Consider the following 15,350-nt stretch of genomic DNA (forward strand, 5'->3'; position numbering starts at 1 on the left):
GTTTCTAAGGAAGATGATAGAAAATGTGCTATCTACCTTATGCTTATTTTACCATATGACAGAAATTGCTCAGTGGAATTTAAAGATATTTTAACATAAATGTAAACTAGTCTTATTAAATCAAGGACAACTGCAGAATGTTGCAATTAAGAAAAAAGCCAAAATTTCCTTTTCAAATTATTTATTAAATAGTAAAGCACTATAAAATAATAAATGAAATATTTAATACTCCTAATTTCAGCAAAATTTATGCCCATATTTTTAATGTAGTATTTGCAATTCACAGGATGAACTATTTCGTACTCTTGCATCTTATAAACTTATTGCAGCAAGATACAGATGGCAGAGAAGTAAATGGGGACGTATATGTCCTGTGAATTTAAAAGATGGTAACATTTATTCAGGATTACCAGATTATTCTGTGAGGTAAGTAAGATTTTCAGAACCTAATTTTAAAACTTCCTCATACATCTTTTCAGTTGCTTACTAATATGGCATATTTTAAGTTTTCTAGGTAAAATCTACTGTCTTTCATCAGAAGAAGCATTAAAACCATTTGTATTGAATCCACGTCCCTATCTGCTTCCACCTATGCCAGCACCACCATGTAAAGTATTCATATTTGGACCTCAATATTCAGGGAAAACAACACTTTGCAATATGCTTGCAGAAAATTACAAAGGAAAGGTAACTATCTATCTATCTATCTATCTATCTATCTATCTATCTATCTATCTATCTGTCATGTATCTATCTATACTTGATTATAATTTCTTGGATTTTATTTGTACTCAGTTTTTAAAATTTCATGTTTCAATTGAATAGTTATTCCACTGGGCTTGGAATAGGGAAGGCATTCTTTTTGTTGTTTATTGCTGCTTCCAGACCAGAGTCCCTCCCTGCTTCCCAAAAGCCCCCCGATGTAAATATCATGTCATTCAGATTCTGCCACCTATTAGCTTTCTTGGTTCTACTCATCTTCGGTCCCCTGGGTTTCACTACTCCTGGCTCACTCTCATTCTCCCCATATACTCACTCCTGTCCTAATTCATGGTGATTTCACTATTACAAAAATGATCCTCCCAACACCTTGACACCTTCTCCCTCAGTAATCTTGTTCTCCACTCTCAGTAAATGAAATTATTTTTAGCTTAGACAAGAGTGATAGCAGTAAAAGTGGTAAGAAACAAGCATATTTGGGATATAATTTGAAGGCAGAGCCAAAAGATTTGATGAAGGATTGGAATGTGGAGGAATTCTAGAAGGGGCAGTGTGACTTGAGGATTGCCTATGCAAGAAGGAATGGCACAAGATCATGGCTAAAGACAGAGCAATTCAGGCCATGGGAAGGTGTTAGAAGTTGTTCAGAGTGCTGCTGCATTCTTTTAAGCACAAGAGTATTCTATTTGCTTTTAACTTTTTCATTGTGAAACATGACAAACATACAGAAAAGTGAAGCCCACTGAGTTATCGCAAAATAAACCCCCATGTAACCACCACCCAGGTCAAATTTGGAATGTTGCCAGCACCCAGAAGCCCTCTCATGTTTCTTCTCAATACCAGTCTCCTCACTCTCCACACTAAGGTAAACACTGCCAGAATTTTATGGCATTCACTTCCACACTTCTTTTACGGTTTTGCCATGGAAGCATAGGTCCAAATACCATAGGCTAGTTTTGCATGTTTTTTTGAACTTTATAGACTTAAAACAATTTATCGGCCGGGCGCGGTGGCTCACGCCTGTAATCCCAGCACTTTGGGAGGCCGAGGCGGGAGGATCACAAGGTCAGGAGATCGAGACCATGGTGAAACCCCGTCTCTACTAAAAATACAAAAAAAATTAGCCGGGCGCGGTGGCGGGCGCCTGTAGTCCCAGCTACTCAGGAGGCTGAGGCAGGAGAATGGCGTGAACCCGGGAGGCGGAGCTTGCAGTGAGCTGAGATCTGGCCACTGCACTCCAGCCTGGGCGACAGAGCTAGACTCCGCCTCAAAAAAAAAAAACAAAAAACAAAACAATTTATCTTCTTTGTGCCTGGCTTCTTTCACTTAACATTATAATTATGATATTTGTCCACACTATTGAATGTAGCTGCAGTTTATTCATTTTTATTGTTTTATTGTATTCTGTTGATTGACTTATACTGTAATGTATTTATCCACATTTGAGCACTAATAAAACTTGGACTGATTCCAGATTGGAGTAAATAACACTACTATAAACATTCTTGTATGTGTCTCTTGGTGCACACATGGTCATATGTTTAACTTGTGTAGATAATGCCAAATTGTTTTCCAAAGTAGTCCCATTAGTTCACAATACTATCAGCAGTGTACAAGAATTCCATTATTCCACATTCCTGTCAACTCTTATTATGGTCAGTCTTTCTAATTCTAGCCATTTTAGTGAGTGTATAATAGTATCTCACTGTGGTTTTAATTTGCATTTCCCTAATGGCTAATGAGGTTGAATCTCTTTCATATGTTTACTGGCCATTTAGATATTCTCTTTTTGAAGTGTTTTCTCAACTGTCTTACCCATTTTTAGTTGTGTTTTTGTATATTATTAGTAAGAGTTCCTAATATTATCTATATACAAGTTCTCTATTGATTATATGCATTATGACTATTCTTTGTCTCTCTGTGTCTTGCCATTTCACTTTTCTAATGGCATCTTTTAATAAACAGAAGTTCTTTATTTCAATGAGAAATGATTTATCAACCTTGTCTGTTATCATTAGTGCTTTTTATGTCACACTTAAGAAAATGTTTCCACCCAAACATCATGAGGATATTGTCCTATATTAACTTCTAAAAGCTTTATTGTTTTGACTTTCACATTAGATATATAAGCCACCTAGACTTGACTTTCTTATAATGTGAAGGACAGCGTAAGTTTTACTTTTTCCCATATAGATATTCAGTTGTTTCAGAATCATTGAAGAAAAGATCATCCGTTATCAACTGTTTGCCCCCTTTGTCTTATATCATGTCTTTATACATATGTGTGTCTCTTTTGGGGCTCAGTGATCTATTTCTTTTTTCCTTTTCTTTTCTTTTTGAGACAAGGTCTTGCTCTGTTGCCCAGGCTGAAATGCAACGATACCATCGTAGCTCACTGCACCCTCTAACTCCTGGGCTCCAACAATCTTCCCACCGCAGCCTCCTGAGTAGCTGAGATGATAGATGCACACCACCATGCCTGGCTAATTTTTGTATTTTTTTGTAGAGATGTGGCCTTGCTTTGTTGTCCTGGCTGATCTCGGGAGCTCCTTGTCTCAAATGGTCCTCCCACCTCAGCCTCCCAAAGTACTGGGATTACAAGTATGAACCACCATACTGAGCCTCACTGATCTATTTCATCATTTTATTAGTATTTTGCCAGTACTACATTGACTTAATTATTTTAACTTTACAATAAGTCTTGATGTCAAATAAAGCAAAGTCTTCTATCTTATTGTTCTCTTTCAGGAGTGCATTGGCTATTCTTAGCCCTTTGCAATTTTATGTAGAAAAATCTTTTGGGATTTTAACTGGGATAGCATAACATTTATAGATCAGTTGGAGGAATGGACATCTTTACAATATTGACTCTTCTAGTCCATAAACATGATACATTTTACCAGTTATTTAGCCCTCTTTAATTTATGTTAGTAATAATTTAGAGTTTCCTGTGTAGAAATTTGCACAGAGCTCTGGGTATTTGATGGGTTTTGATGCTATCCTAGGTAATATCATTTTTAACTAATTAAAACTTTTCTCTATTATCTTGCATGTTATATATTATTTTCTTTAAAGAGTCACCCAAGAAATAATGCCTGACATATTACTTCCAATATAAATTGGTACTTTTATACTTCTTAGGTAGTACAAGGGTCTTATAATTCAAACGTATCCTTAAAATGTATTCCTATATAATGTTTTCCTGTAAAGCATCACCTGGTTTTTAATGTGCAAACATCGTAGACCATACATATCTTCCAATACAACGTTTTTCAAATACTGTTTATATTTACATTTCCAAAAGAAAATTCTACATTTTAAATTTATAATAGTCAGGAAAGATGGTGCGATACATTTCAAATACAAGTGGTAGAATGTCAAAATCAAGTGTGAGTGTTTAGAAAACTCCCTCATGTGTCAGTAACGGAGTCTCAAATGTTGCTGGCCCTAAGAAAGACCATTTTACTGCATGGAAAACAAATGTGTATCACCAATCATATTAATTGTTTGGTGATCACATAATGATGTTTTAACCATTTTGCATCCAAACAACATGATTGCCTGTTATTTGTAATAGGCCTCTGCTTATGTTTTAGTTACATTATAGAATTAGAGTCAAGGTATAATGCATTATAAATTTCCCATGTAAAATAATGAAAAATCAGCTGGCATAGTGGCTCATGCCTGTAACCCCAGCACTTTGGGAGGCTGAGGCAGGAGGATCCCTTGAGTCTAGGAGTTTGAGGCCAGCCTGGGCAAAAAGTTGAGACCTCTTCTCTAAAAAAGTAAAATAAAATACAATAAAATAAAATCATGAAAAATTATTTCTGACCCTCAGAAACTGAAATAATATTTTTTTGTTTAAGTCCTTAAGTTTTTAGGTACTTTGTTATGCAGCAATTAGACAATACCCCAAAATAATTTTTTTAAGATTGATCATTATATTTCATCAGAGCATAAAACATTTCTCTCTGATACAAGGCCTCTGTTTTTTAAATGAAACCCAGTAGCCTGGGAGATCTTCGAAACAAGTATAACTGAAAACATGTTTCTGGCACTGTATACTTAGACCGCCTATAGATCAAAAGGATAAAGATAGGCAAACCTAGGAAAATAGGCAACAGATAGCTAGAGAAAACCACAGAAGATGAGTTGTCAGTGGAAAAAACTTATGAAAGATGCCTAACCTCATCAGCAGATAAGTACCATAAAATAATAGTAAGATGAAAATTTTCACCCATGTCAAAAGAATGACAACTTTTGTTCTAATGAGAACATGTATGAATGGGAAGTTTTAAAAACTACTGATGGAACTGTACATGGCTACCATCTTTTTAAGAATCTTTAAATTACAGCCATGACAGGGGAACTAGCCCTCCTAATGTGTGATCCCTGAGGGAAGAGAAATTCATGAGGTGAACTACTTGGTTACCCCAATTATCTGTGTGGATGGGGACAGTTTCCTGACAGGACAAGCAGAGCATGGTGCTTCTATGGAGCTGAGGAGGCTGAGCTCAGTTCTGAAGCAGCCTGCACTGTGAAGCAGAGCAGCAGGGAGAAGGGAGCTGCTTGTGAGTAGGGTGGAAGCAAGGCCCAAGTGTGCATGGCCAAGAGCTTCTCAAAGGAGACTTCACAAAGCTTATCGAAGGATGGCTCCTACAGGTTGTGAACAGAACAGATACTGGAGGTTGAAGAGTGCTGGGACTTGAGACATCTGGCCTAGTTGCAAAGAAGAGGCCTTGTTACCAGAACACTGAGCTGACACACTGTAAAGGCCATCCCTTAGGAATAAGGACTACAATCTAGATTAAGGCCTACTCTACACCCTCCGTTACCAAGCCTAAAACCACTCCTCAATGAAATCTGGGGGATTGAATTTGGAGATTGAACCCTACCAAATTGGGAAATACTTGGGGGCTTTCCAAATATTGGATTTAATAAAGCACAAAATAGAAGTTCAGTCCAGTTGCAGTGGCCTGTAATCCCGGCACTTTGGGAGGCTGAGGAGGGCGGTTCACTTGAAGCCAAGAGTTTGAGACCAGTTTGGCCAACACGGTAAAGCTCTGTCTCTACAAATACGAAAAGTAGCCAGGTATGGCGGTGCACATTTATAATCCCAGTTATTCGGGAGACTGAGGCAGGAGAATTGTTTGAACCCAGGAGGTGGAGATTGCAGTGACCATAGATTACACTACTGCACTCCAGCCTGGACGACAAGGAGAGACTCTGTCTCAAAAAAACAAAAAACAGAAGTTCAATGTGGTAAACCAATACAGTCATGTGCTGCATATACAACAGTGGTCCCACAAGATTATAATGGAACTGAAAATTTCTCATCGCCTAGTGAAGTCATAGCCATTGTAACATCATAGCACAAGTTACTCATGTGTTTGTAATGCTGCTATAAACAAACCTACTGTGCTGCCAGATGTATAAAAGCATAGCACATACAATTATGTACAGTTATGTAATACTTGATGACAATAATAATGATGTTAATGGTTTAGTATTTACTATACTATACTTTTAATCATTATTTTAAAATGTACTCCTTCTACTTATAGAAAACGTTAACTGTAAAACAGCCTCAGCCAGGTCCTTCAGGAGATATTCCAGAAGGCATTGTTGTCATAGGAGATGACAGCTCCATGCATGTTATTGTCCCTGAAGACCTTCCAGTGGGACAAGATGTACAGGAGGAAGACAGTGATATTGATAATCCTGACCCTGTGTAGGGCTAGGCTACTGTGTGTATTTGTGTCTTGGGTTTTAACAAAAAAAGCTTAAAAATCGAAAAATAGAAAAAAGCTTATAAAGATACAAAGAACCTATTTGGTACATCTGTACAATGAGTTTGTGTTGTAAGCTAGAATTGTTGAAAAAGAGTCAAAAAGTTTAAAAATTGTGGAAAGTTATAAAGTAAAAAAGCTATAATAAGACAAGGTTAATTTATTGTTGAACAAAGAAAAAATTTTAAATAAATGTAGTGTAGCCTAAGTGTACATTGTTTATAAAGTCTATAGTAGTATACAATAATGTCCTAGACCTTCTTATTCACTCACCACCCACTGTCTCACCCAGATCAACTTCTAGTCTTGCAAGTTTCATTCATGGTAAGTTCCCTATACAGGTGTAGCATTTAAAAAATGTTTATGCCATATTTGTACAGTACCTTTTCTATATTTAGATATGTTTAGACATATAAATCCTTAACGTTGTGTTACAGTTGCTTGCAAAATTCAGTACAGCAACATGCTGTACAGGTTTGTAGCCTAGGAGCAATAGGCTATACCACATAGCCTAGGTGTTTAGTAAGCTGTACCCTCTAAGTTTATGTAAGTACACTCTATGCTGTTTGCACAACAAAATCACCTTATGACACATTTCTCAGAATGTATCCCCATTGTTAAGCAACACATGACTGTAACTGAACTGCGTGATAGAACAAAAGTCAACAATGACAGTCTTCAGAGGAAGATAACAGAATTCAAAGTCCCTAATAACGTATCATCCACAATGTCCAACATACATTGCAAGGCATGCAAAGAAACAGGAACTAACGTTACCCATATCAAGAAAAAAGGAGACTATAGAAACTGGCCCTGAAATGGACCAAATGATGGATTTAGCAGATAAAATCTTTAAAATGGCTGTTATAAATATGCTTAAGGTCTGTATAAGAGAATAGAGAATCTCTTAAGATAAATGAAAAAACTACTTAAAACAGAACCAAATGGAAATCCTGCACTAAAAATATAAAAACCAAACTGAACGTTTTACTGAATTAGTTTGACTGCAGATTGGAATTTGTGGAAGAACTTGAACACAGATCAAAAAATCATTTCCAGTCTGAAGAACAGAGGGAGAAAAAAATATTGAAAAAAATGAACAGAGCTTCAGGGACCTGTGGGACAAATCAAATTGTCTAATGTGAGTCAGTGAAGTCCCAGAAGAAGATGATAATGGAAATAGGACAGAAAAAAAAATACTTGAAAATATCATTGTCAACTTAAATTAAGAAACCAAGCAGAAACCAAAAAATTATAGATTGACTTATAGGTCCAAGAAGCTCAGCAAGCCCCAAACAGGATAAATACAAGGAAAACCACATCTACACACATCATATTTAATGGTGAAAACCCCAAAAGCAGCAGTCCCCAATATTTTTGGCACTATGGACTGGTTTTATGGAAGACAGTTTTTCCACAGACTGGGTTGTGGGGATGGAGGATGGGTTCAGGATGAAACTGTTCCACTTCAGATCCTCAGGCATTAAATTCTCATAAGGAGCACACAAACCAGATCCCTTGCATGTGCAGTTCACAATAGGGTTTGTGCTCCTATGAGAATCTAACACTGCCACTGCTCTGACAAGAAGCAGAGCTCAGGCCGTAATGCTCGTCGGACTGCTCACCTCCTGCAGTGCCGCTCAGTTCCTACAGGTCCATGGCCTGAGGGTGGGAGATCCCTCCCCTAAAGCAGCCACAGAAAAATTGATACATTAAATAGAAGAAAACATTGATACAAATGACGACCAACTTTTTATCAGAAGCAATGGCAATCAGAAAACAATGAAACAAGAGCTTTAAACAACTACAAGAAGAAAAGCCATCCTAGAAGTATATAGCAAGTGAAAAATGTCCTTGAAAAATGAGTTAACACAAAGATATTTTCGGATAAAAGTCACTTTCTGGCCTTCTGATGACTAAGAGTTTCATATTACAATTGCCAAGCCAGATCACCCAAGCACTAAAGAAACAATATGCAAATGAAGCTTCCAATTATTAATATGTTCTGGAAAATAAGAGTAATTATTGAATCTAGAAACTAGATCAGGATAATAGAAACAGAAAAGGGAACATTTGGAAAACAAAAAGGGTCCTTTGAAATTAAAATATATGCAAGATGGAAGAACATTAAAAAAGAAAATATAACACAAATGAAAAATTTAATAGAAGAGTTAAAAGATAGAAATTAAAGTTACCTTCTAGAAATTAGTATAAATTGACAAATGGAAAAAAGAATAGAAAAGAAAATAAACCATAAGGTCAGTCTAGGGTGTTCATTATCCATATAGGAATTCTTGTAGGAGCTACCAGAGAAAAGAATATTACCAAAGAAATAACTGCAGAAAATTTCCCAGATTGAAGGACACGCTTCCAGATAGAAATGACACAGTAAATGCCCAGTAAAATGGATGGAGAAAGACCCACACGAAGGGACATCACTTTGAAATTATAAGACAGTGGGGGCAAAGATCCAGAAGCTTCTGTAAAAATGAGCCTAGAAGACTCTGGAGAGGAAAACTAGGTCCCATGGAAAGGACTGGGAATTCAAATAACATGGAACTTCTCAACCCACAACTCTGGAAGCCAGAAGACATTTTTGGGGGGGAGTGGCTGATAGCCTAGAATTTTATATTCAGGCAAACAAAGTCTAATGATACAATGAGGGCATTTTCAGTCACACATGCAAAAAATTACCTCTAATGTATTCTTTGTCAGAAGCTACTAGAGGATGTGGTGCATCAAAATGGGGGCCTAAACTAAGATGGCAACATGGGATCCAGAAGCAAAAGGGCATCCATGCATCAAGAGGGTTAGGAAATCCCAAGATGGTGGGGGAAGGAGAGCCCATGATGTCAGTTGTTCTGCAGGCCTAGAAGCCTGGAAAATAACCAATTCAGTTTGGGGTAGGAGTCCAGAAGGTTCTAGAAGAGATAGCTCCAGGGAGATGATTACCTGATGTATTTTCAAGCAGAAATTTATACTTGTGAAGAAGAGTTTAGGAATTCATTATTGATAGGTATATAGAAAACTAAGCAACCCCCATTTTAAAAAACCTGCGAGAACAGAAATATGAACGTGTTCTATGTAATTGTGAATAATTGTTCTATAAGCATAACATGAATAATGCATATTATTTTTTTAAATGTATTCTCTAATTCTTGGAGGCTTATGGAGGGATGTGGGAGAAGAAATGTGTGTGTGTGTGTGTGTGTGTGTGTGTGTGTGTGTGTGTGTGTGTCTAAGATTCCTAACTAATTCATCATTTGGGAAAGAAAAAGTTATATCCAGGTAATTTCAGATTATTTAAAGTGTAAATTAGAAGGAAAAAGGAAAAAAATTAGAAGGAAACTAAAACTTTTGACAGTATACGGAGGAAAATACTGAGTATATATTTGCTATGTGTGTGTTTCTCATCTATTACTGCATAAAAAATTACCCTAACAACTTGAAACAGTAAGCATTGATGATCTTGCATAGTCTCTCTGAGTCAGGAATTCAGGAGTGGCTTAGCTACGTGGTTCTGCCCTAGGTTCTTTCATGAGGCTACAGGTAAGATGTCATCTGGGGCTGCACTCATCTGACACTAGGCTGGGGCTGGAAGATGGCTCAGTCACATGAATGAGACCTCAGTTCTTTTCTATGTGGATCTCTTCATAGGACTGCTTATGTGTCCTCATGACCTGGCAACTGACTACCCTCAGAGAGAGTAAACCAAGGAGGAAGCTATAATGTCTTTCATGACTTAGTCTTAAAAGTCATCTGCTGTCACTTGCATCGTACTCTATTTAAAGCAAGTCACTACTAAGTTCTAGTTACACTAAAGAGGAGAATTAGGCTCCACCTTCCAAAGGGAGGTGTGTCAAAAGATTTGTGGACTTATTTTAAACCCATCACATCACAATATGTGTCAGATAAAGGAATTATCATTTTAAGATACAAAAAGATGAATCAATATGCAGATAAAACCCCAACAGAAAAAAAAAAACAAACAGGCAATTCACAGAATAATAGATACAAATGCCATTAAACATTAGCAAAAGGATACCACCTCCCTGATAGAGATGCCAAAAGTCAGAGACTTGTCATATCAATCTCATTGTAAGAGTTAAAAGATTACTAAAAACACCAAATTTCGATGTGTACGTAGGATGGGAGAAGCACATTCTCATAGACTGCTAGTAAGAGTATAACCATTTAGGCATAGCAATTGGAAATACATATGCAAGCCTAAAGTCCATGCATATCCTTTGAACTGCCAATTCTGTTATATGGATTTTTCTAAAGAAACTATCAAAGATATGTAGATAATTGTGTTCATCATAGCCTAGTTTATGTATCAGAAATGTGTATACCAAAATATAATCCATAATGTGTATTATATATTGTCTACATTTTATACATATTATCATACGTATGTATATATTATGTCTATAATACACATATTATATTATATACATATATATTTTATGCCTATAATACACATGTATACATATATAGCATACTATGCATATATTATATATTAATATATAATATGCAATTTAATATTAATATATTATTAATGTATTATTATCCTGATATATAATGGTAATATAATATTAATATAACACTATATTAATACATATTATATTGATATTAATATACATTAATAAAGTATAATATACTATAGTATAGTATATAAAATATATTACATATTATATACATGGTATACAATGTATATAGTATGCTATGTATACTATATATAACTATAGTATATACATACACATATATAATATATAATACATATATAGATAATATATAATACACATTATCTATATTTTGGTATATACATTTTTGCTACTATAAACTAGGCTATGATGAACAAAATTATGAACATATCTTTGACAGTTTTTTAAGAAAAATCCATAAAACAGAATTGACAGTTCAAAGGATATGCATGGATTTTAGGCTTGTATATGTATTTCCAATTGCTATGCCTAATGGTTATGCTTTTATCAGCAAGTATATAAATATATGTGTATCTGTTTGTATATGTATATATATGAATAGTATATATGGTATATGGTATGTATGTATATGTGTGTACTATTATGTATATATAGTATACCATATATGTATTGATATTTTAGTTAAATAAGTTGTAACATATTCATCTGATGCAATAATATGCACATACTAAAAACTGATTATGTGGATGAAGATTTATTGTCATGGAATAAAGCAGTGTAAGCCTACCAAAAGAAAAGCAGAATGGGAATATAGAGATCTGTAAATATTAATTAAAGACACATAGAATCCTATTTTTAAGACCCCAATATTCTGTATTAAATCTATTATCCACCTGACAACTTATATCCAGAACATAGAAATTATTCTAACACAATTTTAGGCAAAAGCTGAACATATGCTTAAAGAGAAAAAAATAAGTGAATAAGCATGTATAAAGAATTTCAAAAGTATTCATGATTAGGGAACTGTAAATTTAATCTACAATGAGATACTTCTTCACACCCAGTGGAAAATTTAAAAGCTTCACAAAACCAAGTGTTGGTGAGGATGCAAGGAAACTAACTTTCATATATTTCTGGTAGGGATGTAAAATAGTTCAACTATTTTGGAAATAGTTTGATGGTTTATTATACAGTTATATACACACTTACCATATGGCCCAGGAATTTCACTCCTAGGTTTTTACCCAAGAGAAGAGGAAACACATAACCACAAAAAGACTTCTGTACAAATGTTCATCACGGCTTTATTCATAATAACCAAAACCTAGAACACAACCCAAATGTCTATCAATAGATAAATGAATAAAAAACTGTAGTATATTCATACAATGAAATCCACTCACCAATAAAAAGCATACCCACAATAACACTGATAAATCTCCAAAACATTCTGCTAAGGAGGGATAACCTGAAAAAGATCACATACTGTATGCTGCCATTTATATGAAATTCTAGAAAAGGCAACACTAATTTATAGTAAAAGAAAGCAGAAAGTAGTTGCCAGGGGCCACGAATGAAAGCTGGGGAAGGGGTGAGGCAGGAAAGGATTGACAACAAAGGAGCATAAGAGAATTTAGGGAGTGATGTAAAAGTTCGGGCTGGTCTCGAACTCCTTGACTCAAGGGATCCTCCTGCCTCAACCTCCCAAAGTACTGGGATTACAAATGTTAGCCACTACACCCAGTAAATGTTCTATATCTTGATTATGGTTTATGTATATATGTATTTGTTAAAACTCATCATACTGTGTACTTAAGATGTATGCCTTTTATTGTGTGTAAGTTATACATATAACATTGATTTAAAAAATATATATCTATGTTTTAACTTCTGTTAAGTCAAAATATATATACATAATCTGAATATATATACTACATGATAAATACATATACAGATAAATATCCTACATGAAAAATGTGGCTGAATTTCTATTAAAGCAAGTACTCAAAAATAGGTGAATTCTGAACATGACTCCCAATATACCTCAAGTAGTATTAATATTTTTGGAATAGAGATAGAAATACAGGTAGATATAGAAAGATAGATGAACAATGTGTTTTACAGTCACAATAACTCCTGCTTATATTGATTTTCTCAAATATTCTTTGCAGGTAGTCGACTATGCCCAACTTGTTCAGCCACGTTTTGATAAAGCCCGTGAAACATTAGTAGAAAATACCATAGCTGAGGCCACTGCAGCAGCAATTAAAGTTGTGAAAGAAAAGCTTCTCACGGAACTGCAAGCGAGAAAACAAGGTGAAACATCTTTTTAAAATGTGTGTTTTAAGTTTAGGTGAAAATTAAGCCTGGCTACTTGAAAGCAAGGACTTTGTTTAGCTCATCTTGGCATTCTTGGCACTTTACACATGATAGACTCTTAACAAATGGTCGAAGGAATGAATATACATAAACCAATTCAAAAGCAGAGAAAAAAAATTTCAATTCTAGACCTCTAAGGAAATGAATCAGAAGGATTCAGTTAGGATGCTTGTAGAATTTTGTCAAGTTCTACAACAAATCCCAATGGGAGGATTGTGTTAATATTATATAATAATTTGGTAAGAATTCTCATATTTACTATTAAATCTTCTCATGCAGACATGAAATCTCCATTTTTTAGTCTATTTTTGTCTTTCCATAGTATTTGGTAGCTTTCTTCATGTATTGTCTACAGTTTTCTTAATAAGCTTATTGCCAGATATTTTGTCATTTTATTACTAGTGAATGGGATCTTTTTATAATATTTTCTAAGTAGTTATTAACAGTGTGTTGGAAAGCTATTTGATTTTCATATATTTATTTATAACTTTCTACTTTATTAAACTTACTTTCTAGTTCTGATGGACTTTCAGTTGATTCTCTTGGGTTTTCCAGAGAGCTAATCATATAATTTGAAAAGAAGTATAGTTTAAACCCCTCTTTTTCCAATACTTATATTTATTTCCTTTCTTGACTAATTATGTAGATGAGCAATTCTTGAATGTCAAATAGTGGTTGTGATACTGAGCATCTTTGAAGGGGTTCTTGTCAATATTTCTCCTTCAGGTTATTAAGTATTTTTATCTGGAGTAGATATTGAAAATTGCCAAATGCAGTCAAGTTCAGTGGCTCATACCTGTAATCCCAACTTCTGCGAAGCCAAAGTGGGAAGATCTCTTGAGGCCAAGAGTTCAAGATCAGCCTGGGCAACAAAGGGAGACGTTATTTCTACAAAAAAAAAAAAAAAAAAAAAAAAATTAGTTGAGTGTGGTGGTCCATACCTGTAGGCTCAGCTACTCAAGAGGCTAAGGTGGGAGGATCACTTGAGCCCAGGAGGTTGAGGCTGCAGTGAGCTATGATCACATCACCACACTCCAGCATGAGCAACAGAGAAAGAACCTGTCTCAAAAAAAAAAAAAAAAAAAAAAGGAAAAGAAAAAAGAATGAAAATTATCAAATGTATTGCCAGCATCTTTCAAGATAATCATTAAGTTTTTAATCCTTTGACCTACTGATCAGTTATACTAATGCATTTTCCAACATTAAACAATTCTTGTATTTCTGAAATAAACCTTACTTCGTCATGGTGATTTTTTTTTTCTGTCGGAGACAGGGCTCTCAGTATGATTTCCAGGCTGGTCTCTAACTCGTGGCCTCAAGTGATCCTCCAGCCTTGGCCTCCCAAAGTGCTGTGATTATAGGCATGAGCCACTGTGCCCATTTTCATTATTCTTATACTTTTTTTTTTTACTTTTGTTTGTTTATTTAGGACTTTTTCCCTACATTCTTAGGTGTGACTGGTTTATAGTTGGGGCGGGGAGAGGTGGTCTCTATTTGTCAAAGTTTGCTATCAGTTGTTTTTTTTTTTTAACTTTTTATATAAATTAGGAAACTTCTCAACATTTTCTGTGCTTGAAACTATTTAAATAGCAAGGAAATTACTTCTCCCTACATGGTAAGGTTGAGTTTTTGCTAGATGAGGACACAGTATTTGCCTAATAAATCTGCCTCTCTTCTTTCCTGTTAGCCTATAAACAAATAAAATAATGGTGCCCAAGAGATTACAAAAAACAACAAAAAGACCAGCACTGAAATTGCATGCCATGCAAACAGTTATCCAGACAATCTAGAGTGAAGTTATATTTTTAGTATATTACCTTCGAAATGAAAATTGAAAATTGAAAAATTTAAAATATCTCAGACAACTTACAAACTGAGGCTGGAGAAATAATGGCTCAGACTACTAAAGTGGCTTGTTATTCAACCTACTTAAGGCTGGACAAAATGAATTTATTAATTCATTCAACAAATACTTGAGTGCCTACTTTGTGTTAGACATTATTCTAGGCACCAG

At 35.1% G+C, this 15,350-nt stretch overlaps 1 protein-coding gene across 1 annotated transcript in view; it reads left to right on the forward strand.

The window, feature by feature from the left end:
- Positions 1–15,350, forward strand: part of AK9 (adenylate kinase 9) — a 184,121-nt gene that overhangs the window by 59,414 nt on the left and 109,357 nt on the right. The window contains exons 11-13 of the mRNA XM_030928725.1: positions 287–426; positions 507–687; positions 13,129–13,273. Coding sequence (XP_030784585.1) covers positions 287–426; positions 507–687; positions 13,129–13,273 — 466 coding nt within the window. The remainder of the gene's footprint in view (positions 1–286; positions 427–506; positions 688–13,128; positions 13,274–15,350) is intronic.

The sequence above is a fragment of the Rhinopithecus roxellana genome, chromosome 4 (assembly GCF_007565055.1).
Source record: "Rhinopithecus roxellana isolate Shanxi Qingling chromosome 4, ASM756505v1, whole genome shotgun sequence".
NCBI lineage: Eukaryota > Metazoa > Chordata > Mammalia > Primates > Cercopithecidae > Rhinopithecus > Rhinopithecus roxellana.